This window comes from Triturus cristatus, chromosome 3_2, assembly GCF_964204655.1.
Source record: "Triturus cristatus chromosome 3_2, aTriCri1.1, whole genome shotgun sequence".
Taxonomy (NCBI): domain Eukaryota; kingdom Metazoa; phylum Chordata; class Amphibia; order Caudata; family Salamandridae; genus Triturus; species Triturus cristatus.
Window position 1 is genome coordinate 164,412,786 of NC_140584.1, and position 26,333 is coordinate 164,439,118.

At 49.9% G+C, this 26,333-nt stretch overlaps 1 protein-coding gene across 2 annotated transcripts in view; it reads left to right on the forward strand.

The window, feature by feature from the left end:
• The window catches only part of LOC146856955 (FXYD domain-containing ion transport regulator 6-like), a 287,847-nt gene that overhangs the window by 178,050 nt on the left and 83,464 nt on the right, over nt 1–26,333 (forward strand). For both annotated transcript variants that reach the window (XM_085647431.1, XM_085647432.1), the window contains exons 3-7: nt 5,652–5,699; nt 6,436–6,510; nt 17,554–17,593; nt 18,076–18,125; nt 18,267–18,309. In XM_085647431.1, coding sequence (XP_085503557.1) covers nt 5,652–5,699; nt 6,436–6,510; nt 17,554–17,593; nt 18,076–18,125; nt 18,267–18,295 — 242 coding nt within the window. In that variant the 3' untranslated portion in view covers nt 18,296–18,309. The remainder of the gene's footprint in view (nt 1–5,651; nt 5,700–6,435; nt 6,511–17,553; nt 17,594–18,075; nt 18,126–18,266; nt 18,310–26,333) is intronic.

The following is a 26,333-nucleotide window of genomic DNA, read 5'->3' on the forward strand; positions in this document are numbered from 1 at the left end:
GCGTAGTGAGCACGGGTCCCACGTCTGGGAATACCCATCCCACTTAGGGCGAAAAGCGTTTCAACAAACAAATGATGGACGGAATGCTGACAATGCATACATTCTCCCCCAGTCAAGAGATCTGGGTTAAATCCATCGTTCTTTTGCCCACTACACCACCCCAGTTTAGACATGGCCATATGCAAATCAGTCTTGACCCTGTGCCTCATGGGAACAGTCCAGCCCGAACTGCCAAGCCATGTCTTCCCTGGACCGGAATCAAGCATCCTAGGACCGGTTTCTGGCTATCAGCCGTCATCAGCCAGGATAGCTTGACTCCAGTGGCGTAGTGAGCACGGGTCCCACGTCTGGGAATACCCATCCCACTTAGGGCGAAAAGCGTTTCAACAAACAAATGATGGACGGAATGCTGACAATGCATACATTCTCCCCCAGTCAAGAGATCTGGGTTAAATCCATCGTTCTTTTGCCCACTACACCACCCCAGTTTAGACATGGCCATATGCAAATCAGTCTTGACCCTGTGCCTCATGGGAACAGTCCAGCCCGAACTGCCAAGCCATGTCTTCCCTGGACCGGAATCAAGCATCCTAGGACCGGTTTCTGGCTATCAGCCGTCATCAGCCAGGATAGCTTGACTCCAGTGGCGTAGTGAGCACGGGTCCCACGTCTGGGAATACCCATCCCACTTAGGGCGAAAAGCGTTTCAACAAACAAAATGATGGACAGAATGCTGACAATGCATACATTCTCCCCCAGTCAAGAGATCTGGGTTAAATCCATCGTTCTTTTGTCCACTACAGACGTGGGACCCGTGCTCACTACGCCACTGGAGTCAAGCTATCCTGGCTGATGACGGCTGATAGCCAAAAACCGGTCCTAGGATGCTTGATTCCGGTCCAGGGAAGACATGGCTTGGCAGTTCGGGCTGGACTGTTCCCATGAGGCACAGGGTCAAGACTGATTTGCATATGGCCATGTCTAAACTGGGGTGGCGTAGTGGGCAAAAGAACGATGGATTTAACCCCGATCTCTTGACTGGGGGAGAATGTCTGCATTGTCAGCATTCCGTCCATCATTTGTTTGTTGTAACGCTTTTCGCCCTAAGTGGGATGGGTATTCCCAGACGTGGGACCCGTGCTCACTACGCCACTGGAGTCAAGCTATCCTGGCTGATGACGGCTGATAGCCAGAAACCGGTCCTAGGATGCTTGATTCCGGTCCAGGGAAGACATGGCTTGGCAGTTCGGGCTGGACTGTTCCCATGAGGCACAGGGTCAAGACTGATTTGCATATGGCCATGTCTGAACTGGAGTGGCGTAGTGGGCAAAAGAACGATGGATTTAACCCAGATCTCTTGACTGGGGGAGAATGTATGCATTGTCAGCATTCCGTCCATCATTTGTTTGTTGTAACGTCAAGACAGAAAGGCTTTGCAGGCTATCTCGTGCTGCCAGCTAGAAACTTGAGAAGCGCCTAAGTTGAACAGGATCTGTAGGGATTGCATTCTTCTGACTCATGAGGATGCAGAGCTTGCAAGTTTCCTCACCAAGCTATGCTGGTTGTCCTCTAAATCTGACCATAAATGTATTATGTTCAGCCAGCCCGGGAGCACCCTTTCCCCTTTGTGACAAAGGATAGGGAAGAAAGGAGGCAGGCTATTCATCGTCAGTCTGTTTTTGGGACCCATCAAATGCTAAATTATTGTATTTACCCACAGCATTGTACTGATTTTCAGACTACTAATCAAAAAACAACTTTACATCTTCCTGTCCGAACAACACTGAAAGTCCACTATTTTTAGACTCACTTGTTTCCAAAATCCCAACCTTCCTGCCTTCAAAAACAATTGAGTTTCTCTTTTGAACAACTCTAAAACTTCTTTGTTTTCAGCAATCAACCGAAGATTCAATTGCTCCTCAACACCCCAGTCTCCCAGCCTTTGGAAACCAACGTCTGACACTCTGGTCAACCATCCTATCGCTCAAGGGAAAAATCCACCTCTCACAAAGTGCTTGATTGCATCAGTGATGTATTAGCACTTAATGATCTTAACATGTCAACTACATTCTTCCAGACTCCCAATTGTCTTGTACTGGAGTTTCACACTGGAAAAAGTATAATTTTCCTGCGAACACACTAAACTTAGTTCCAACTCTCTCATTTCTGTGCATGGTTAGATCTTGACATCATAGAATATTTTATGAATTCATGTATTTGTGCTAGGATATGGTGTATCTGGACCAGAAATGTAATACTTAACAGACAACATAAATTAACAGGGTTACATCAAGTTGAGGTAGGGATTACATGGTAAAAAGCAAAGCAGCAGTTATAACGCAGTGTGAAAAATCTAAATTGGGCTTAGTCTAGCTGTTGTTATACATGTTTGAGGAACTGTATGGAAAAATGGCCTTTAAAGTCTCTCCTGAAGGAAGTGAGAGTGGTAGATGTATTAGTTCAGGCAGGAGAGAGTTCCATGATGAAACAGTCACCTGGGAGGACTGCCTCTGTAGGAGTAAGGAATTGAATTTCGGGACTTTCAAGAGTAGTGAGTATATACTTCTTAAACTTCTCAAGCCACTGGAATTGGTAAGTAGTTCAACTGTTCCTATGAATGATCAGGTGGGTGAAACAACATATTTTGAATATAATTTTGGCTCTGGTGGGTAGCAAATGTGGGTGGTGCACTATTCCTATGGAGCATTGTCCTCATTGACTACCCATCATGACCAGGATCAACATGGATACAAACATATTTCCTTGCCGAGGGAACATGCCTGTTCGTCTAATGAAGGACGGGTCAAGCATGAACCTCAAGACTATAGCAAAATGACAAAGGGATAGGGAAATATCTCTCTAGATTCAGCATGGCTAGGTTGATTTCTTTCCTAAGAGAAAACAAACTTCATTTTCGGCGGATTGAAAAGGAGAAAGCGTTTATGTTCAGGTATGTAGTTTGATGAGTCAGCGCCTTAGGATGGAAAAGTCTTTTATATTGCGGATTTTCAGGTACAATTGGGTGTTACCATCATATTAAAACATTGGAATGTCGGGAGCTCCATTGAAACAATGGGGTGCGCTGGGCTTCTAATGACCAGTAGAAGCCCCTAGCTCCAGCATTTCAATGTTGTCATTCACAGCTGTTGCTGTGAGCAAAGGCCTCACAGAGCCCGGGAGGATTTCAGTCCCCTCAGGCTCCATGAGGCTTTTGTTTTATTTGTTAGAACATTCTGCATTCTGGTGGCGAAATGTTCTAATAGCCTTATATCCCCTCATAGCTGGGCTACATCGACATTAAAGTCCCGCTCACTTGTTAAAAGCCCTCGCCTTGGGCTTGGGCCTTTAACGTTGGAGCGGACATTTAATGGCCGGTATAGCCTGCTACGGTGGGCTATAAAGCTATATTAGTGCACAGCGAATCCAGACATTTCCATGATTACTCCATTAAAAAACTGAATCACAGGAGGGCTAGGACTGACCCCCAGGAAACTCCTTAAACTGATTCCGCTATAGAAGATTTACGGTCTTTAATTTTAGCATAGTACTTCCTGTTATGACAGAAGATAACTAGCTCAAAGCCATACAACCAAAGCTCCAGTGTCTCGAGCACAGCCTTCCATGATCAATCAAAGGAGACAGAAACAAAAGATACGTGGCTTTCCAAGCAGAGAAACAGCCAACCTCAGGTGTGCTGTACTTTTGTTCAAATGGATTCACAGTGCATGGGCTATTATGACCATGCAGGCTAATTTGTATCCAGTGAGTGGGGATTTCAGAATTTCCTGAGGCTTGAACATATCTCCTTCATAGACAACTAATTAGTGTGTCTTAAACTGTGGTCTAAATGGAGAAACCTGGAAGCCACCCCTTATGAAGTTCAGAGAAGTCAAGAAAACCAACCTATTTTGCTTTGCCCAAGCACTTTAATGAAACCTGGAGCATTACAAAATAAGCAAAGACAAATTACCCAATCAGTGTTCCAGACCTTCGCCCTTTGATCAGTTGGAGGATATATAATTTTAAAATCCATACATTCCGGTGCTACTTTTTTATTTTTCCCCAATGCAAGTGAATGGAAGCAGATACATGTGACAGACAGAAACCTACAGATAGTCGCTAAAGAGTAGCTGCCGGGCTTATTTTTTAGAAGAATGTGAGAAGAACTTGTATGTTACAAATTCCTGGAGGAAAAGGCTGACAATACCACTTTCTGCAGTCCTCACTTTGTGTTGCCAACTTCAGAACGAGGCTATGGGGCATATTAACAAGGAACAGGGAAAATTAACGCTAAGGCCGCTTAGCGTTAATTTTTTTAACGCCGGCTATCGCTGGATAATATCGCCTGGTTATCGCGTTATTAACAACGCTAACCGCCTAGGCGATAAAAAATCCAGCGATAGCGGCATTTTGGGAGGTTATCGCTGGTAATGCAGCGATAAAACTACAAGGATAGGGATATCCTTGTTGATAGGCCATGGTGGACTTAGCCATGTAATCCACCTCCCATTGGAATACATGGCTAAGTCTGAAAATTAGCAGACATAAAAAAGCAGTGTTTACCGCGGTTAGCGCTACTTTTTTTGTCTCTAACAGGGTTAGCGTGAAGCTTGATGTCGCTTAGCAACATTTCTCCTATTATTTTGCTCTGGAATGCCCACTTTGCATCTCATTGGAGATGCAAAGGGAAGCGTAGTGAAAAAGGGTGCTAACATGCGATTTGCATGCATGTTAGCACCCTGTTGTTGATAGGGCGATATTTTTATCTCCGCTTCTTTGGCTTTTAAAGCAAAAAAACGGAGATAAAGCCCTTGTTAATATGCCCCTATGTTTTCCAGGACGATTAAGCTGAAATGTGCAGTTTACTACACAGGATAACACAAGGGCAGTTTGATTAAAATATGTGTAATTGTGCAATTTTGCTAAGACTTTAGTGAGCTTCACAATTGATTGGGGCTGGTGAGCAGAGTCAGTCACAGTGCAGATGGCTGTGGATCATTTGAATATGCAACATTATCAACCACTCTTGGTGCTCGTGAAGGAAAAAAGAAGAGCGCAATTCATGGAAAGCAAAATATATATATGGAAGGGTGAACTAAAAGGCTGGCTTACCAATGGGTGGTTGGTGTTTTGAAACAGACACGAGGAGTCCCATTCACGTTAGCCATCCAGTAACTCATGAACCCTTAGGGCCCAATTCACAGAAGTAATCTGAGACAAAGTCCTAACTTTATGTCTTTCTGTATTCACAAAGGGCATTTAGGAGTAGTAAAGTTAGTTTTCCTGACTTTACTACTCCTAAATGCCTTTTGTGAATACCGAAAGTCATAAAGTTAGGATTTTGTCTCAAATTTCTTTTGTGAATCGGGTCCTTCCTTACTATCACCACCCTGAAAATGAACGAATTGCAAACATTTCTGACAGACTTTAATGAAGCTCCTCCCCCTTTTGCCCACTGAGCCAAAGACATGATTGGAGGTAGAAATCCTCCATGGTGTTTTGTCGGGGGCTGAAATGGGGAAGTAGTGATGCCAGATTAATGAGTTGGAAGATCTCACGTCTAGCCGAGGCATTCTATGTTAATATCATGAAGCAGTGGTAAAAGCATCACACACAGATTTTTGAAATTCACTTATGTCTTGTCTCTGCAGCTGCAGCAACTGATCAGGAACCGAAGGAGCCCAATCCATTTATTTACGGTGAGCATCGGGTGGAATAGATGAGGCAGTGTCGCCAAGGGACATTGTGCACATGGAGAAATGCAAGAGTAGTGCAAATGCCCAATTCATCCCTGGGGCACATTTTAGGGCATAAAGACAGGGGGCTCGGTGCTCTGCAACTAATGGCTTCCTCCAATAGCTGTGCATGTTTTAAGCACCTGGCTGCAGGTCACTTGGGGATGATTGTATGTATGCCCCTGACTTACTCACTGTGACTCATTATGGCTTATCAAGGGGGGCGGGTGTGTGTGTGTATGTGTGTGCGGGCGCGCATGCGCTTCTATGATTGTGTCTGTACGCTCTTATGGAAGCGTAGGTTCAATGTTTATCCACTGTTTAAAGAACTTCTCTAGTTTTGTTTGCATATTCTAGTCAACCTCTCAACCTGCAGTTTGCTATCAATCCCCTTTTCCTAAGGCTGCTGCTAAAAATTGACCCATACATTAGCTGAATGTCTCTCATCGGTTTGCTGTCATTTTATGAAGCCGCACTCCAGCAGTGTGGGGATGCAGATATGTAGAGCTTACACGTGACAATATGAGCTGACTATGTATGAGCGTGTGGGGGTCTTAGGTGTGAGTGGGGTTGTGTTACCTTTCTCTGCACCATCTGAGTTATAAACCTAAAAGATTTCATCGAAGCATGAGTGCATCAAATAATTGATATTGTTAATTTATACATACATGCATGTACACGGTTCCACTTTCTCTTACAGACTATGAGAGCTTGAGGATCGGTGGTTTGGTGTTTGCTGTGGTGTTGTTCACGTTGGGAATTCTTCTTATACTGAGTAAGTGTTCAGAGCAAAGGCAGCTGTACTGACTTGCCTGATCCCATGCCAGTGTTTATAGTTTGTCCAATGCTTATCAGCTTTCATAGGTTGTCCAAATGTAGGTCAGTTAATAACACTGGTCAGAATCAAATCTGAGTGTTTTGGAATCAGGCAATAGTCTGACAGAGTCTCCAGTTGCTCTAACAAAGCTGGTGGTTGCAGTTGGGACCCTCCGGGACTCATTTGTGGGCACCGGAATTTATGTTTAATCACCAGACTGAGAAGCAGATCAAGAGAGAAAAAGTCAGTGAATAGTGAAAAAAGGAAGAAGAAAATGGCGGGAAAACAGCGATAGAGAGAGAAAGCGGAGATGAAAAATGACCTGAGCACCGAGCTAAAGGAGGCAGGAAGTTTAGGTTGTTAGAAGAATGAGGAGTGAGGTGGAATTAAGACCAGACATCCTTGGTATTCAGCAGCCCCAACTTTCCGTAGCACTGGCCGTAGGCTTCTGAGAAAAAACTTGGGCACCAGCACATATTATTTTACAAATCTGACAAAGACTTCTAGCCCCAAATTCCTTAACTTAAATTTATCCCCAGGCATCAGACTCGATCCGGAAATTTTTCGTGAGCAGTACCCTTGTGCGCTGGTAGGTGGAATTGTTCAGCCCCGTTTGGCGTCGTTGGCGCCAGAAGTGATGCCTGCAATGTCTATATAGGTCCCACCCACGTCCACGATCTTAATTTCTTTTGTTTCTGCGCCAGCTAGTGCAGATCCGGGAAAAACTACCCCTTGGTCTCTTTTTGACTAAGCTTTTTTCGACGTTTTGTCAACGTTTTTATTGAGGTCTCAACTACTGGTGTGGCAGGGATGTCCTCCAAGAAAGTCAGCTTTAAGCCCTGTGGCTCCTATCAGCAATAGAGGTTGTTGACAGAACTTCATCGTGTTTGCCTATAGTGCCTTGAACCTATGACCCGAAGGCCTGCCCCAACTTCTGCACCATGCATCTGAAGGCCTTGAGGGAGCAATCCCTCAAGCTCATGCCAGCTCAACGTGTGATGCCATTACGCTCAAGGTCCCGGTCGAGAGGAAGTTCCCAGGAGCGAATGCAGAGTATGAGGTCATCATCCCACTCCAAGTCTCCGAGCCGTTCAGGTAAGTTTGGGAGCTACAAGAAGAAAAAGAAGCTGAAGCACTCTTTGACTTCATCCCGTTTGTTACCCAACAAGGCGAGGGAGCATCCCTCAAGGCCTGGCTCCATGGTTGAGCCAGTGTCTGAGCCGTCTCCATTTTTTTTTTTGTTGAAACATTTTTTATTGTTTTCCAACACAACAATACAACAATCAACTCTCAATCCCCGCCCGTCCAGGAAATACCCCACATGTACCAGCATCCCCGACTCTCCCAAGGACGGCTCAACTTTCCCACCCGGTCCCTTACCCCCCCTCCCCCTCCCTCTGTCAGTGTGCCCCCATCTTCTACCCCGGTCCCACTTTCGACGTGTCCCCTCCCCCTGGGCAATACAATACAGGGGCCCAGCCTCTCCCTAAACCAACAGGACCTTCCAGCTAGCCCAGCCCAAAGTGTAGGCGGTCAGGGCCCGCCGTCTCGCCTCTTCTACTCCCCGCTCCCCACTACCACTTCCCCGTCAGACCCACTCCCCTCCGCCCCCGTCTCGGACATCAACCCCTGAAGTTCTACCACCAACGCTTCCCATGCCCGGGCCGTCGCTAGCGCTTTTTCGTCATCTCGCCGGAGGGCCAGTTGCACCCGGAGCGTGCCCTCAGCCCCTGCCCAACGCGCCAATGCTGATCTCCAGCGCAGGAAGTTAGGTCCCCCCCGGGATTTCCAGTGCAGAGTCAATTCCCTCTTGGCCATTATCAGCCCTAGATCATAAAATTTGCTAGTGACCTTCGTGCGGCGAGTGTGGGGGAACCAAAGCAGCAAGCAGGTCCCCATCTCTGGAGCAATGGAGCGATCCGTGACCTGGTTCAAGCAATCCACCACCGCTTCCCAGTAGTCACCCAACTGCATACAGGACCAAAATATGTGTCGAAAGTCCGCACCGTCCACCCCGCACCGCGGGCACCGAGAGTGCGCTCCCCCGAAATATTGCAGTATCTTGGCCGGTGTCCGGTATGCTCTGTGTAACGTAAAAAACTGGACTAACTGGAACCTGGCATTCCTCGTCCCCTTCCAGGCCCTCCGCACCAGCGTGGACCACGTAGACTCAGGGATCTCTTTCCCTAGGTCCGCCTCCCACTTTTCCCTCAGGGCGCCCAGGGGGAGAAGGCTCTCCGTCGACAGCCGGCGATAAAGGCATGTGATGGCCTTAGCCGTCCCCGCTGCCATCACTACATATTGGCAACGCGCGGCAGTCGGGGGTTCTGACAGCCCCACGTTCCAATGCCTCTGGAGGCTCGCCACCAAGGCCGAATGAAGCAGGAAGTCTCCCCGCGGAAGCCCATAAGAGTCCTGCAAGTCTTGGAAAGGCAGCAGTACTCCCTCTCTAAATAAGTCCCCCACCATCTGTACCCCCAGTTCCTCCCAGACCGCTAATCCCGACCAATCTCCTCCATGCGGGAACGCCGTACACATCCCCAGGGGGATCTCCGGGGCATAGGGGTGAACTATGGCGGCCCTTCTCTGGCATCTGTTCCAGCATAACCGGAGGGTACGTTCCTCCAAGGTGAGCTGGGCGAGGTCCAACCTCTGGTGGAGGACTATAAAGGCCAGCACATGGCGCGGGATTAGTCTGCCCTGAGGGCCTTCCGGGCCCCTGTACTCCCTGGCCACCGCCTGCGTGAGCCACTGGAGCTGGGCCGCCAGATAGTACCACTCGAAATCCGGAGCCGCCAAGCCCCCCTCTGCCCGTGGCCGCCGCAAGGTGGTCAGCGCCACTCGACGCCTTCCCGAACCCCAAATGAAGCTCGTGGTTAATACCCGCAGCGTCGCAAAGAACGACGCCGGGATCCATATTGGAAGGGTGCGAAAATAGTAAAGGAGCCGCGGCAGCGCCACCATTTTCAGCAGCGCCACCCTCCCAGCACACGAGAGCGGGAGCGTTTTCCAAAACCCCATGCTACCCCTTAGGCCTCGAAGCGCTCTACCCACATTCCCCTCCAGCAAATCAGTCTGGGTATGGTAAATGTTAACCCCCAGATAACGGAGACAGCTGCCTTCCCAGCGGATATGACCCAACGCCTGCGGGGGCTGTCCCCCTCGCGACATCGGGAACAAACACGTTTTACGCCAGTTGACCTTAAGCCCAGACAGCCGACCAAACTCCTCCAAGAGGGCAACCGCTCCCTCCAGTGCTCCCGCCGCATCCGCCAAGAACATCAGCAGATCGTCTGCATAGAGGGAGATATAATGCGTATCCTCCCGCAAGGAAACTCCTACATACGCACCCCCTCATCGGGCATGAGCTGCCAATGGTTCAATGGCCAGCGCAAACAGCAGGGGGGAGAGGGAACACCCCTGCCTTGTCCCCCTCCGGACATGGTAGGAGGCCGATATGGTGACCCCCGTCTGCACTCGGGCCGTAGCCTCGCTATAAAGCAACGTGGTCCAGCGCACAAAGTCCTCCCCCAAGCCGAACTCCCGCAACACTCGGTATAAATAAGGCCATTCCACACTATCGAAGGCCTTTTCTATGTCGACCGACAGCGTGCAGGCCTCCGGGAAGACCTCCCGGTCCAGTTCCATCACTCGCATCAACCTTCGCACTGAAGTGGCAGTGCTGCGTCGAGGAATAAAGCCCGCCTGATCCGGGTGGATTAAGGCGGTCATATGACCCAAAAGGTGCGACGCCAGTATCTTACTCAATATTTTATAGTCCACCGTCAACATGGAGAGCGGCAGATACGCCGTGCGCGCGTCGGCCTCCCCTCCGGGCTTTAATAAGGGTATCACAATCGCCTCCCGAGCAGAGGCGGGGGAAGCACCCACGCCGCCAGGCTTCGCTGTAGAGGGCCTGCAGCTGCGGGGCTAACAGATCCGGAAACGCCGCAAAGAACTCGACAGGCAACCCATCTGCCCCCGGGGTTTTCCGACGTGCCATGTGTCTAATCGCCGCACGAATCTCGCCCAGCGATATGGCACTGCCAAGATCTTTCCCAATCTCCGGGTCCAGTCGAGGAAGGCGGGCCTCCAGCAAGAAGTCCGCTAGGCCCTCAGGCTCCCCCTCCATGGTGCTATCGTATAGCCCAGCGTAGTATCCGGCAAACTGCTGATTTATCCCCTTCTGGGAATAAACCGGGGCACCCCCCGCTTCAGTCAGGGAAAGTATCGGTTCCCCCCGGGCCGCCGGGTTCGCTAGCCACGCCAGAAGGGATCCCACCTTATCGCGCTCCGCGTGCGTTCGCATTAGGTAGCTTTTATGGTCAAAGCAGCGGAGCTTCTCCACCTGCACCGCCACACCCTCACGCGCCTCAGCAACCGCAGCCAACTCACCGCTCCCCGTCTGATGCGCCCGTTCCGCCGCCCGCAGCAGAGCCTCCGCCCCATCTACCTCCTTCAATAACGTCTTCCGTACTCCGGCTGTGGAGGATATACAAACCCCCCGAACAACCGCCTTAAACACGTCCCATTCCGTCGCCCGGCTTGCCGTCGTACCCGAGTTTCGCTCGAAATATTGTGTTATGCAGTCACTAACCTCAGCCCGGAAGACCGGGTCCTCCAGAAGCAGAGGGTTAAGACGCCATTTGGGAATAACTTGCCGCTGCCTGGACCACTGCAGCACCCCCATACAGGGGTTATGGTCCGAGAGAGTTTTAGCTAAATATTCACTATGTCGCATCAGCGATTGGACGTCCGGAGAACACAGTATACCATCCAATCGGACATACAGCTCATGGGGGGCAGAATAGAAGGAGTTATCCCTGTCCAGCGGGTGATGAGTACGCCAAGTGTCTACCAGACCCCAAGTGACCTGCCAGCTACGTCGACTATTGGCCACCCGACGCACCGCCGACTGTGCCAGGGGAGGGTGGGACCTATCCAACTCCACATCCGTCACCGAATTAAAGTCCCCCCCCAGCACCACCGGCCCCGTCAAATACGCCGCCAACTGCCCCGACAGCCTGGAGAAAAACGCAGCCTGGTCCATATTAGGGGCATACACACTACACATGCTCAAATCCCTCCCATCCAGCCGCCCCTGCACTGCTACGAACCTGCCCTCTGGGTCTACCAATGTCATCAGGGGTTGGAAAGGGACACCTGCTCTCACCCAGATCAGAGCCCCCCGGGCAAACCTCGAAAAGGTGGTGTAGTACAATTGACCCCGCCAGCGCCTCTGCAATGCCTTCCCCTCCTCTCTGTCCAAGTGGGTCTCTTGAAGGAAGGCTACCTGAACCCCTCTCCGCACTAAGTAGGCATGGATTTTATGTCTCTTCACCATAGAGGTGAGCCCCCTCACATTCCAAGTCACAATTCTCAATTCAGGGGGGGTCCCCATCCCATCGTCGAACCAACCATCCCTTCCCACCCCTCCAAGGCACACTGACAACCCCCTGAAACCCTAAAACACCCCAACTCCCCGATTCCCCACCCCTCCCCAGAACAGGCTCTAAACCACAGTCACCCATCCAAATACTCCCCCAAACAGAAACCAAATACTCTGGTAGCCACCAGAGTCTCACTATGTCCGTGAGGTTGAGGTGGTGGCTCTACGCCTGACGGGTTTGACGGCAGTCCTCCCCAGAGCATCCACGCCCAGTCTCCGTCAATCCCCCCCAGCGGTCCACTCCCTGCAGGCTCCCCCGCCCCTACCCCCAGGGCCCCCAATAATCTCCATAACCTCCAGCCATGGACCCCACCTGGTACCGGTCTCTCCCTGAGCCCCATCAAGCCCGGACCAGCCTCCCTCTCCACATGTACCCAGTCCTCCCTGCCCAAGTCCCTCAGTTCATGGCCCGAGCACTCCCCAAACCTTCAAGCGTCCAACAGTCCATCCGCCGTCCCCGGGGTAACATCTGGCAGCACCTCCGCTTCGTCGATAGCACTGTCCGAGTGGGAGTCCTCTGTGCCCTTCCTAGAGCCCAAATCCTCGCTGGGCTGGGAGGCTGTGGCCCCGGAAATCACAGAGACCGCCCGCAGCGCAGCTCGCCTCTCCAGAGCCGTCTGGGACGCACCCGGTGATCGGGCCCCCGCTGTCCTCACCCTGTTGCGTCTGTTGCGACGGGCCTTCGTCGGGGTACCCTGCGGCCCCTCCCCATCAGCATGCGCCGCCGCTCGGGTCCGGGCCGACTCCAGCCAACTCCAGGCTGCCGCGGGGTCAGTGAAGAAGGAAGCCGCCCCATCCATCACCACTCGGAGGCGGGCCGGGAACAACAAAGAGTATTGCAGCCCCTCTTCCCGCAGTGCCCTCTTCACCGCCAGGAATGAGGTACGTCTGCGCTGAACCTCCATGGGGTAATCCGGGTAAATAGAAACCCGAGCGTTCTCCACCTGGTAGGGTCCCGAAGTTCTGGCCCTCTGAAGGATAATATCCCAGTCCTTGTAATGCAGCAGGCGGGCCACCACCGGCCGGGGCGGTCGGCCCGGGTCCGGGGGACGGGCCGGAACTCTATGCGCCCTCTCCAAAGTAAAGAACCGCGTAAGTCCCTCGGGCGCCACCACCTCTTGCAGCCAGGTCTCCAGGTAGGTTAGCATATCTCCCCCTTCGATCTTTTCCGGCAGCCCGACTACGCGAATGTTATTGCGGCGGTTGCGCCCTTCAGCGTCCTCGGCCCTCTTTTCCAGAGTCACCACCCGCCGTAGGAGATCCGCTGTCTGACCCTCCAATACCTTCTGCGCTGGCTCCACCAGGTCCATCCTGTCCTCCGTGGTCTTGACCCTGTCCACCAGCTTCCTGTGGTCCGCCCGGAGCAGCCCCAGGTCCGAGGATACCTGGGCGATATCATTTTGCAGCGCCGTTTTTGTGTCCGCTATGGCCTGTAAGATTTGGTCGAGCTGTCGCTGCTGTAGGCCCGCCGCAGAGTCGGCGCCGGTGCCGCCCTTGCAGCCATCGGCAGGGTCTCCCGCTGACTCCACTGGATTCCCTCCCGGCTTGAGTCGCGGCTTGCCCATTCTTCCGGCCAGGCGGTTCGTCAGGGAGGCCCTCCCCAAGCGGCCTCCAGGCCCGCTCACCAGATCTGCGGGAAGTGCGCCTCCTCACCGGCCTCAGGGACCTGCTCCACCTTGCCTTCGGCCCACAAGGAACCAGCGCCCTCCTGCCTCTCACCGGGCGCCCCGACGGGAGCGGCCCCTAGCCTTCTCCAAAGCTGCTGTGGCCGGGGGCCTCGTCCGACCCTTTCCGCTGTCCTCCGAGGGACGCCGGGACTGTCGCACCAAGGCGGGCACCACCCAGAAGCCAGGTCCTCACGTCCGCCACCTGTGGCCAGCCAAGTCGCCACCTCCGAGGGGTTCGCTGCGCCGGTCACCCACCTCGCTGGTCCACTAAACACGTGGTGTCTCACTGCGGGCGCTCCAGTTCCAGGCCCTCCACTACCGGCACAAGCCCAGTGCCGTCCGCCGTGTCGCCGCTTCACCGCAGCTCAGCCACCGCAGCTAGGTCACGCTGTTGCGGGCATCCCAGCCCCGGGCTCCGCATTGAGGGCGATCTCTGCAGCCACCCTCCGATCAGCAGGGCCAGGCCGGCACTTCCGGTGCCCGCAGCCGATGCAGCCTCACTTCCGGCCCGCTCCTCCAGCACTGTGGACCGCTGCTTCCCGTCCCCTCATAGGCCGCCCAACATGGCCGACGGCCGCCCGCCTCCGCCGCTTCTCCGGCTCCGCGTCAGCCCTCTGCGCTGCGCTCCACCCCGCCCGACTGCTCCAGGGGTCCCGAGTTGGCAGGGGGAGCCCTCCGGGAGCTTCAAACCGCCGGGGGGACACTCGTTGCAGGATTAATTGCTGGGCTGGATGCGGAGCTCATCGCTCACGCGTCCATGCCCGTCGGCTGCCAAGCCACGCCCCCCGTCTGAGCCGTCTCCATGCCTCCATGCATTTCTTGGAACCGGAGTGACCCATGCTCAAATAAAAGTATTTTCTGAGGCCATGTACGCCATATTTGAGCAGCCTATTCCCTCCATCGTGCCTATGGGCCCCACAGATTCAGGAGGGCCCCTATTGGATCCATGTCGGTGGCTCCAGCACTAGTTGTCCCCCAAAGATCCACACATGGATCTGTATCGATGCCATGGCAACCTTCCCTGACACAGGCCCGAGTCCAATGTTGCCAGTGCAGCTGGCACCCACCGGCACCGCCATCCCCATTCTCATCACTGACACGGAGCCGGAGATGGGTTGTCTAATGCTGGCTCCGGCACCGACTGGAGCCATGCTGCCCCTACTGTGGCTATGGAAAAGGGAGTATCATCCAGATTGGGACCCCAATCTGGTCCTGACGTTCCTGATGTGCGCTCCATTTGAGCTCTTACATAACTGTCCTCTCTAGCTCTTTACCATCAAGACAGCCTTCCTGGTGGCAATAACATCTGCCCGGAGGGTCAGTGTGCTTCAGACCTTGTCATCCAAGCCTCTATCATCGTAACATCTACCCAGACAAACTGGTGCTTTGTACAAGAGTTTGCTTTCTTCCAAAAGTGGTCTCTTCATTTCAGGCAGGCCAAACCATCAGTCTGTGTACTTTTTGCGCTCTTCCTCATCCCTCCAAGGAAGAGGAGCAACTTCACTGCCAGGACCCAAAAAGAGCGTTGTTGTTCTACCTTGACCACACACGAGAATTCTGGGTGGATGACCACCTCTTTGTGGGGTATGTTGGAGCGAAGAAAAGATGGGCTGTACAGAAGAGGACCAGTCACAATGGATCATTCTCTGTATCAAATTCTTCTATGCATTGGCGAAGAAGCAACCCCCTGAGGGTTTGCATCTTCATTCCACCAGGGCTAAAGATACCACAACTGCATTAGCTCACTGAGTTCTGGTCCTGGACATCTGCCAAGCAGCAACGTGTGCTTCCCTGCACATGTTTACCAAACACTACTGTCTTGACAGTTAGGTCCATTGGGATGGGCACTTTGCCCATTCGGTCCTGCAGGACTTCCTCATGTAAAATTGGTCTGAAGACCCACCTCCGGGAGGTATTGCTTGGGTATCTATTCTAAAGTAAAGGATCTGTGGCTAGAAGTCTCTATCCAATGAACACGTTTCTGACCCTCTGTAACGCCTTAGCTGTTAGAGACTCTATCTAGCCGCAGATTCCTTACTGACCCACCCATCCGCCTTGCTCTGCCAATGGTTTTCTAGGGACAGGGCTTTCCCCTTGCAGTGCTTTCGTTTCCCACACCAGTGTTTAGTGTACTTCGTGGCTCTGCTCTTCTGGCATGGGAAAGTCACAAAAAGTAGCTGACGTCAGCACACCTGTGTGGCACCTATACTGGCACCACGGATGTCACTTCTGGCATGGTGGATGCCATGGAGAGTTGAACGACGCCACATAGAGTCAAATGATGCTAACTGCCAGTGCGAAGGGTTACTGCCCATGACAAATTTCCGGATTCAATTTGACGCCTGGGGATAATTCTAAGGTAAGGGATCTGCGGCTAGATAGAGTCTCTGCCAGATAAGGCATTACCAAAGGTAAGTACCTTGGTCATTAAGCACTACAGAGGCCGTTATCAGAAGGGTGCGATATGATGCCTAAGTATGACTTTAGCACAACACCTGAAGGGTTAATCTAATGATCACTTCAGACTTGTTAAACTTTCTGTAATAATCAGAAGTGTAATTATACTCACCCAAGAGAGAAATCCAGGTATAGTTTTTCTGGGTTATACAAGGCAAACAGATTCTTAGCAGCTACCTACACACTTTCCATTAAGGTCTCAGGACTCAGTAAGCGATCAAAGCAAGGTCTCAACAGAGATGTTCATGAGGCTCCAATCAGATATAAGCAAATAGTAAGTGGAGTTACCAGCCCCGTTGGAATTACAAGATCCGCGGGAAGACTGCAGAGTGATGCTTTTCGCTCAGACATTTTGGCTCCTGAAAGCAACAGAAATGTCTGATAATTCCTCATTTCTGATGGTAACCTGAGGGTACAGATCTTAATACCTGCTGACCCCGTTTACTGCTACACACCTCCCCCCCCCCTCCCCCCCCCCCCCCCACACGGGTCAGTAACTCCAAGCGGGGAACCTGGCCCTGATGCTGGCAGACTTCCTAAGAAAGAGGCACTTGGAGAATCGCCCTTGAGTAAAGATGGAATCACAGATTCAGAAATAATAGGAAAATATTGTAAAAATTCAGGGGGAACAGGGAGGGGAAATACGGACATGAAGAAAGGGCAGGTACAGCTGTGGAGAAAAAATAAGTAGAGTACCAGCCATTGCAAAAGGAAGAAGAGTAGAAGAACTAATAAGGTGAACAGAAAGTGTTGGAATGAAATAAGGATTATTAACAGCCAATGAGAGGCAAGGCAGTGGGTGGAAAATGTTGGGAACGATAGAGTTATAAAGGCAAGGTGATGTTTTGATGACTGGAGGAAACTGTCAGCAGAATCAGGGTAACATTGCTCCATTCCACATTTCCTCATAACCTGCATAGGTTGGTCGGCACCCACAATGGGGGGTTTTCCTTTGACTCCGCTGACATATAATTACATGGCCTACCACCACCTCCATAGAGTAGTTAAACTGTTGGTCCAGTTATACTCTAGAAAACATTAAGGAGAGGCCTGTATTCTTTTGTAACCAACCTAGAATTCAATTAGCCAGAAATTGCGAAAGCATTGGCCAAGATAATGGCCAAAATGAGAGGGGAAGTATTGGGAGGAATAGTAAGTGTCAGACTTAGGAATAGTCCAGGGAAAAGTGTACATTTTTCAGTGGTTTTCCCTATCTGAGCTTTAAATTTCCACAAAACTCTTATTCTCCACAAAACACACTGTCATCGCCAGGCATTGGCCAAGCTTGAAGGCTGGAACCAGTGTCTAGATAGACCATTGCTTTTACACATACACATATGAAGCCGGAACAATAGGAGAAAAGATTCCATCAAGGTGTGGATTCGTGCAACATCTGCTGATTTGATGTCTCTATCTTTTTAACCCTAGGCAGGAGGTGCAGGTGCGGCAGTTTCAATCAGAAGCCAAGGTAATCTGTCAAATTGATTATGCTGTTTGTGTTGCACCTTCTGGGGGGAGGGTTTGGGGGGAGGGTGTGGATACCAGAATGAATCCTGATTGCGAAAATTAGAGTTTCAGAGAAATGCCGATCTAAAATATTTCTGTGTTATAGTTGGGTTGAACTATCCTTAAACATAATTCATAGGCCAGTGTATCTAAGAGTCTTGTCTCTCAGCTCTGTGAATCCCATTGGTTAATATTGCCTCTTCAAATCAAACACCGTAGCAAGGATGCCATGGGCCCTAGTGCAAGCAGGAAAGATGGCCGCAAATGTTTTAGCCTTTACTTCCACATGCTCTCCTGCAGAGGCATAGTTTGATTTTGTAATTTCATTAAGAAATGAGTATCTAACTGTTTTTAAGGAATCTCCTCCTCACAGTGTAATTTCCATAAGTCCCTGGTGTGGGGCTTCTAGTCTTTATCTCTAACTGTGTATTATTTTTCTCACAGAGCTCCTGGGGATGAGGAAGCCCAAGCTGAGAATCTGATTACTTCAAAAGGTGGGTGACCAACCATTAACATTTGGTATTTTTTCCTACCAATGTCCATTCCAGCACCAGGCCCTGAAATTCTGACCCACCATCCCCTCTTTACATGTATGTGCTCAGATTAAGACATCTTCCTTTCTTGTCTGCTCACAGGACATGGGTCACAGAAGGCAGAGAACTGAGCGGTGGCTGCTGGGTAAGTACAAATTCCCTCCAATGGAAGGTCTAATGTTTGGTCATTTCTTTAAAGGCACCAAGTGACCCCAGAGAGAAATCACTCTGTCTGAGTCCATAGCACAGCCCTTGCAGGAGCTTCCTCTGTTTGTTGGGGCTCATCATCCAGAAAGCCCCACTCCTTCTGCGTCTACGGAGATCAGAAGCTCCCCAAACATTTATTGGATTATTTAAAACGAAAAATAGTTATGAGTATAATTCGATTTTACATCATGCAAAATGTGCAGGGCCATCTGGAATGTAGTGGATGCAAATCTGAGGCCAGAAAACATGTTCTTCAGGTTACGTGACCCACCTGAGGTGGTAAACAACAAGGACATGAGGTAATATTTGGTGGCCTGAAGATAACCGAAGCACCATACAGATTTCACCAATGTCTTAACGGTTGGCTTACTACACAGCTGCTCCTTGCTCCATGGAGTACTGTACATACAGTGCATCCATGGAGTCGATAGGGCATTAGCGGCAGGCGCAAGAAATCTGATGCATGGATGCCGATGCGTCAGTTCTTGTAAAAATACGTCTCAGTTCCCATGCTCTAGCAGGTCCACCATTCCTGCCTTGTCTAGAACAGCTTAAACCAGCATGTGGCTCTAGTCGCTTATGTGCTGATTCTTCACTGTTTCTGCCAAAAAACAGCTTACACTGGTGAAGCAGCTTTTGCACTGGTGCTGCTGAGCATGTAGCTGGCTGATAGTCACAACTGGACTTCAGCTACAAGATAAGTATTCAGTTAGACCACCCTGCAACGCCAGATACAGGAAGAAGGCTGAACAAGTCCAGAAATAATTTAGTACTCTTCTCCATTCAATCGCACAGTCAATGACAGCCACATAGTTGTAGGTGTTGCTGTCTTGAATGCTTCTTCTACGGCTCAAGGTCTGCAAAGCTTAACAGTCACCTAATAAAACATATTTTGGAAATAAAATATAATTCATTTTTTATAGGGTAATGCAAGACAGTTGCTAGCCAGAGCATCAACCAACTGCTGCCTACGGGTTAGATCCCAACATTGTTCTTCAATGAACTTTCATCAACACAGTTTTTTTCCCATTTCCTTATTGATTTTATAACACAGAACAAAGAACAAATACCATGACCTTCCTGAGCCAACCTAGGGCCGTATTACAGAACGTGCCCCAGGGGCGCAACGGGCATGTGAGCCCACTTTGCATGACCCCAGGGCATGTTGGTATTACAGTAGGGGCCGCTGATGTTTGTGCGGTCCCTTCTGTAATACTGAAAGGCCTGGCGCATCTATAGTGCAAGCGCTTATTCAAGAGAGCATTCTCTCATTGCATGAGGGTATTGCCCCATGCAAATGAGGGAATCTCTTTGCCTCTGCACCCGCGCCATAACATAGATGTGGACACAGAGGCAAAGAAGCTGTCAGGAGGTGCACTGTCAGTGTGCTGCTTGATGGCAGCCCTCTGGAGGGGGTCCTAGTGACCCTAATAGACCCCCCAGACATCCCCTTGCAGGCAGATGCAGTCACTCACTGCATCCACCTGCAAGGGGATCTCTCACCCTTCTTGAAAGTGCAAGCGGGTTGCAACCTGCACAGAGAAACATGGAACAGCTTTCAAATAGCTACCCCGAGGGCAGCTCATTCTCCATGATAAGGTGCACGTTTCCTGTTTACACCCACTGCACCTGCTTAAAGGTGCGCAGTGGCACAAATAGGAAAAGTGTGCACTATCTATAATACGGCCCCTGGTGTAAAAAAATACACTGTGAAGTTACAAAGTCACAGTCTACATGCATCAACAAGTTGGTGCTTACAACTATATTATGTTAATGAATACCATTACAACAGCTCTGGAATCGTACCAGACTGCCTCAAAGTAGGTCAAGTCACGCCACTACTAAAAAAAACAGGGCTTAACACTGAGGATTTGAATAACTTTAGACCTGTATCGAACTTACCTCTTCTGTCCAAAATCCTGGAAAGATGTGAAATCCCTCAGCTGACCCAACACCTGGATAACATCAATCTCCTAGATGCCCATCAATCGGGCTTCAGATAAGGCTGCAGCACCGAATCCGCAATCCTCAATGTCATAGACGATCTACACAAGTCACTTGACTCGGACCAATGCTGCCTTCTCATCCTCCTAGACTTATCGGCCGCATTCAATACAGTCAATCACAATCTGCTCATCAAGGTCCTACAAGAAAGGGCTGGTCTTCAAGAGACGGTCCTCCACTGGTTCTCTTCCTTTCTCCACAACCGCTCACAAAGAATACAAATTAAAAACTTTGAGTCCGACCTCCAACCCGTCTATAGAGGTGTTCCACAAGGGTCAGTGCTCTCCCCTCAGCTTTTCAACATCCACATTGAACCCCTTACCATACTACTCAGGAAATCTAACATCCCTTTCCACTTATATGCGGATGATGCGAAGCATTGTCTGGAAACCACCTCCATTGACGACATCCAGAGACTCAATGACATGCTCAAAGAGGTTCAACACTGGCTCACAATCAACCACCTGAAACTCCATCAAGAGAAAAAGGAAGTACTCCTCATCTCCAACAAAGACGAAAATCCCCAAATTGAAGAATGGCTCAAAGCCGATGACGCCCTCAATGGTACCCTCACCCTGGTGGAGTCGGTAAAATCTTTAGGTATCACCCTAGACCCGATACTGGACATGAAAAAACACATTACAAGATCCGCCAAAAGTGCTTTTCTCAACCTGAAACTACTGTGCAAAATAAAACCCTTCCTCCACCACAAGGATCTTCAACAAGCCACTCAAGCACTGGTGCTCACCAGAATTGACTATGGGATTGCAGCCCTGACTGGGACAGCAAAATCGCACCTCGCCCCCCTGAAAACCACATTCAATGCTGCAGCCAGAATGGTCACCGGAACTAAGAATTTCGATCACATCTCTCCTGCACTCAGGGAACTTAAATGGCTCCCAATTGAACTGCGAGCCAGCTTTAGAACAGCCTGCCTTACGCACAAATCCCTGCACACAGGCATTCCGGAATACTTGGCTGCCAAACTCAAAAGGGCCGGCCAGTCCAGGAACCTCAGGAGCTCCAACACTCTGCTACTCATCCCACTGAAAACTTGGAGGCAAAAAACCGCAGCCAAATCATTCGCTAGAAACGCCCCAAAAATCTGGAACTCCATCCTCCCCACATCAGAACGATCCCCTCATTTCCAAAATTCAAGAAACTGCTCAAAGTCCTCTTCCTCGACCGCTCTCGAGCGAACAAATAAGAGCCAAGGAAGCACCTTAGCCGGCTCTCCATCTTTCCGTAATTTTTTGACTGTTAACACTGACTCGGATCTAGTAAACTTCTTGGTCACCCGTCCTGTTTGAAAAAAGAAACCTTTTGGATCCTCATCTTGTTTGATCGGCACCCTACACGCCCTTTGCTCGTTTGCTCCTTTGTCCGATCTATACCCGACTCAAACCCTCATGTTCTACCATACTATCTGTACTGTATATTTGCACTTAACTGTACATGCTGTGAAGCGCTCTGATACCCTCGGGTCCAGCTAGCGCTATATAAAACTCTTAAAATAAAATCAATTCTTAGATACCACGTAAAATGCAAGTGGGTCATGGGGGGTGGCTACCGTTTGGATATTAAAATGCATGCAGCTCACTAGTTTAGGTTTCGCCTGCAAGGATTGGAATTGTGTGACCGGGTATGTTATGTTAAGTTAATTTGCTCTTGTATAGCGCGTGTACACCGACAGGTCTCTTAGCGCTTTGGAAGAAGTAAAACACAGTCAAAGGCGGGATTGTCTCCATGGTAATGAAAGGTCTTAGGCCGTATCTAATGCTTCCCTAAAAAGAATAGTTTTTAGCTGTTTCCGAAAGGGAAGAAAACCGGATTCCTTACGCAGAATAACGGGCAGCTGATTCCAAAATTGTGTCAGAAGGACCCAGAACACTCGTCCCCCTTTGGATGTGGTGTTACATCGTGGGCAGGTCAGCCAGCCGGCTATTGCTGAACACAGCGCGCGCCCTGGCACATATTTGAGAAGGAGTTCTTTTATGTACCATGGGGCGTGTCCGTGTAGAGCTTTGTGGGTAATGCCGTCCTGCCATCTCTACAGTCTCTTAAACTTCGCTCTTTTCTTGATAGGCAGCCAGTGCAACTTGCGCAGCAAGGAAGTGTCGTGAGTTCTTCTGGGCAGCCTGAAGATCAGCCTGGCTGTGTCATTCAGTAACACCTGCAATTTGTTAGTGAGTTTCTGGGGGAGCCCGACATAAAGTGCGTTGCCGTAGTCAAGTCTCGAGACAATGGTTGCTGATACAATAGTTGTCAATGACGAGACTGAGAGAAGAGGAACCAGTTTCCTCAGCTGTCTTAGAAGACCTATACATGTTCCGACCACAGAATTTACTTGGTTGGTCATAGAGAGAGCTCAGAGTCGATCTTAATGCCCAAGCTTTTCACAATGGGTGCTGGGCTGGGAGTGGCTCCCAACTCTTAGGGCCAGAAACAACCGCTCCAGGGATTGTTTTTTGTTGAGATGGCTAGGACTTAGGTTTTGTCTGGGTTGATTTTTAAGGAGTTGGCAGTCATCCAGTTTACTGTGAACCTGAGGATGTTCTGGGCTGACTTTTGGGCATGGGCCGAATTATTGATCCTCAGGATGAGTTGGGTGTCATCCGCGTAGTTGAATACTCGGCAGTCCATTTTGGCTAGCGCGGCCACCAGAGGCTGTAGGTATATATTAAAGAGGAGAGGTGACAGTGCGGATCCCTGAGGGACCCCGCAAGATATGTTGCCCTTTTTCGTTACCTGCTCACCCAGTTGGATCCTCTACAACCGTCCTGATAGAAAGGATTCTAACCATTTGTAGGCCTGGCCCCGAATGCCTAGGTCCGCCAGCCGGGTCAGTAATTTTGTGTGACTGACGGTATCGAACGCCGCTGAAAGATCTAATAAGATCAGGGCGTTCGATTCTTTGCTGTCGGCCTTAATCCTAAATTCATCCAATACTGATAGCATGACCAGCTCCGTACTATGGTGGGCTCTGAAACTTGCCTGGTTGGATTGGAGTAGCTCGTGTTCTTCCTGGAACGCCGAGATTGTCTTCAAGACGTGTTGCTCAACAACCTTCGCCAGGAAAGGGAGCTGGGAGATAGGCTTATCATTTTTGAGCTCGGCCCTATCTGCCCCCTGTTTCTTTAATAGAGGAGTAACTCTAGCCTCCTTCAAGTTTGAGGGGACCTGGCCAGTCACCAAGGAATTATTCAGGAGGGGGTATGTGGGGGGTACTCCTCAATTTGTCACTCGCAATACGCAGCATTGCAGGGGGGTCTGTCTGCAATATGTGTCTCATGGACATCATGGGTGGAGCACTGAGCACTGAACCCGCAAGGGGGTATGATCCAGCACCAACCCACTCTGTGGTGTTATCAACCAAGCATAATATCAGTAATAAAAATGAAAAAGTATGGAGGCAGCACCAAGGATGGAGTCACAACAGCCAATATGTTCTACTCAGATATCTTTTTTCTTCTTTGGGTAAAAACAACAGAACAACAGCCAACGCCTGGGTCCATAGAGCAGGAAAATAACTTCAGCCGGAATCTGGGCTGACCTTCTTCTTGTTTCTGAAAGTGGGACCTGTCTGTTACAGAGGTCTCTTGCCCTGATGAAGTTCCTATAAAAGTAACGAAACGCGTTGGCTGTTGTCCTGTTGTTTTTACCCAAAGAAGAATAAAGGTATCTGAGTAGAACATATTGGCTGTTGTGACTCCATCCCTGGTGCTGCCTCCATACGTTTTCATTTTTATGTTTCTGGATTCCCAGTGAGACCTAACTGCAGCAGGTTTCAGAGGCTATGGGCACAGGACTCTAAAATATTGTGGACATTGAAATTGAGGTGCCAAACGTATAGTCAGCTGCAGTTCGTTATATTATAATATCAGTAATACACATATATATGTGGGGTGCTCAGAGGAGCTTTGTGTAATTTTGTGTCATTTTTCACCTCCAAATTCCTAATGAACACATCCCAGATCAGTACACCTGTGCCACGGTGAGAACATCCTGTTCGGCCCCTGCCCATTTCAGCAAGGTATGGTGCCAGCATTTCACATTGGGGGCCACGTGGGACTTGCAGGACATCAATAGTTGTTGTTTGAACACTACAAAAGCTAGCTTGATGAATCTATGGATCTACTTGTCTCCCTTAGCTTAGGGTCTGAGGCTCAGCAAACATGATTCCTGTGTCCCACTAAGCATGTTTTAGATCACAGCAGAAGTGATACCCACGACATCCCACCAGGCTGAATGTATCACCTAGCATTCCCACGCCATGTGGAGGAAACCCATGTCAGGTATTCTACACCTAGGGCACTCGGTAAACCTCCTGGGAACATGTGTTTTATATATGGTGGTGTGAGATACGCCTGATGTAGGTAATTAAATTGAGTGTATCGGAACTTTGGGTTACGTGAAACCTTCACATGCTGAATGGCACGGGTCCATTGTGTATCAGTGAATTACATGTGGAGATCTGCCACCCATCACTCTCTAGCGCTGGTATCTGGTGTGTTGTATTGGGACTGGAGGGCGGAATATAGGGCTGTTGCAGCTTTCTGCATGCCTATGTGTGATAGTATTGTATGTAGCAGTGGTGATGTGGGTGGTTCAGCTCGGCCCAACCCCACTGCATGGTAATCACATATTGTATGGCATTATAAGTCAGAAAGATCACCTGCCAGTTCCATCCCTCCTCTTTGCGGTGCACAACATCGTGATGCCGAGTAACCTCTTGTAATGTTACTCTGTGGTAAATGGTGATAAGTGGTGAATACGGGGGATTCACTCTCTTAAGATGTACGTATTTGTGCCAACATCGGTGTGCTATTCTCATCTGGCCAGTCTCATGTGACATGTGTACCCCGGGGTTTGATAGTCAGGTGTATATATGCATCCTATTGAGTCGTTGTTAGATGCTCGGTCGTTCAGGACAGGGAGCTGTCCCCAACCAGTTTAGTGGCCACTGCAGCTGAGCCGCAGCATAATATACCTCATAATTGGGGGCACCCAGGCCCCCCTCGAGAAGCAGCTGCTGCGTTTTACAGAGTATCGCCCGTTTCCTGCCCGTGTCCCATATTATCTCTGGTAGGAGCCCATGTAGGTCTTTGAAAAAGTGTGCAGAGAGTATGAATGGCAATGCCGCAAAAAGAATACTATAGTCGTGGCAGTATCAGCATCTTGGAGATAGCTATGCAGTCCAGAGGGGACAGTGGGAGCAATGTCCAAAATGGGAGGGACCTGTGCATTGAGCCCAGTGCTTTATATATATCTCCCTCTTTTCGAGACTATCCCCATGATAGATTTGAATATCCAAGTACTTGAACATGTAATAACGCCACGCAAGCCTGGATTGCGGCAGGGCTCTTCTCTTATGTTTCAAGACCGGATGCAGGGAGAACAGGAAGGATTTAGTTCAGCTCACCCTAAGGGCTTGGCATGGTCCTGACTTCATCCAGTCTCCATCAGGACTGGGATTGCAGTGCTAGCTTAATGCAAGTGAATGAGGGTATCATCCTTGTATAGGGAGAGTATGTGGTATTCTTTGCCATCCACCACTCCCCATGGAGGTGCTCGAAAACGCATCCTACAGGCCAGGGGCTCCATGCCTAGAACAACATCAACAGAGATAGTGGGCATACCTGTCTGGTACCCCTTTGTATGTCAGAAAGATCAGAACCACTATCTTAACTCTTGCCACTCACACTTATATAGCGTGCGTATCCAACTAAGATATTCCACACCTATGCCCATCATCTCCAGTATCACCAGTAGATAATTCCAGCTCAAGGTATCACATTTTTTTTTATATCAAGCGATACTGCCACTTGTTTGCCCTTGTCACGTACACCAGCTCTCATCAGAGTTTGTAGCCGGCAGACATTAAGAAAGGTGTTGCATTCTGGTATGAACCCCTTTTTGCTCTCTATGTACTAGTGTGTTAATTATGGGGGGCAATCT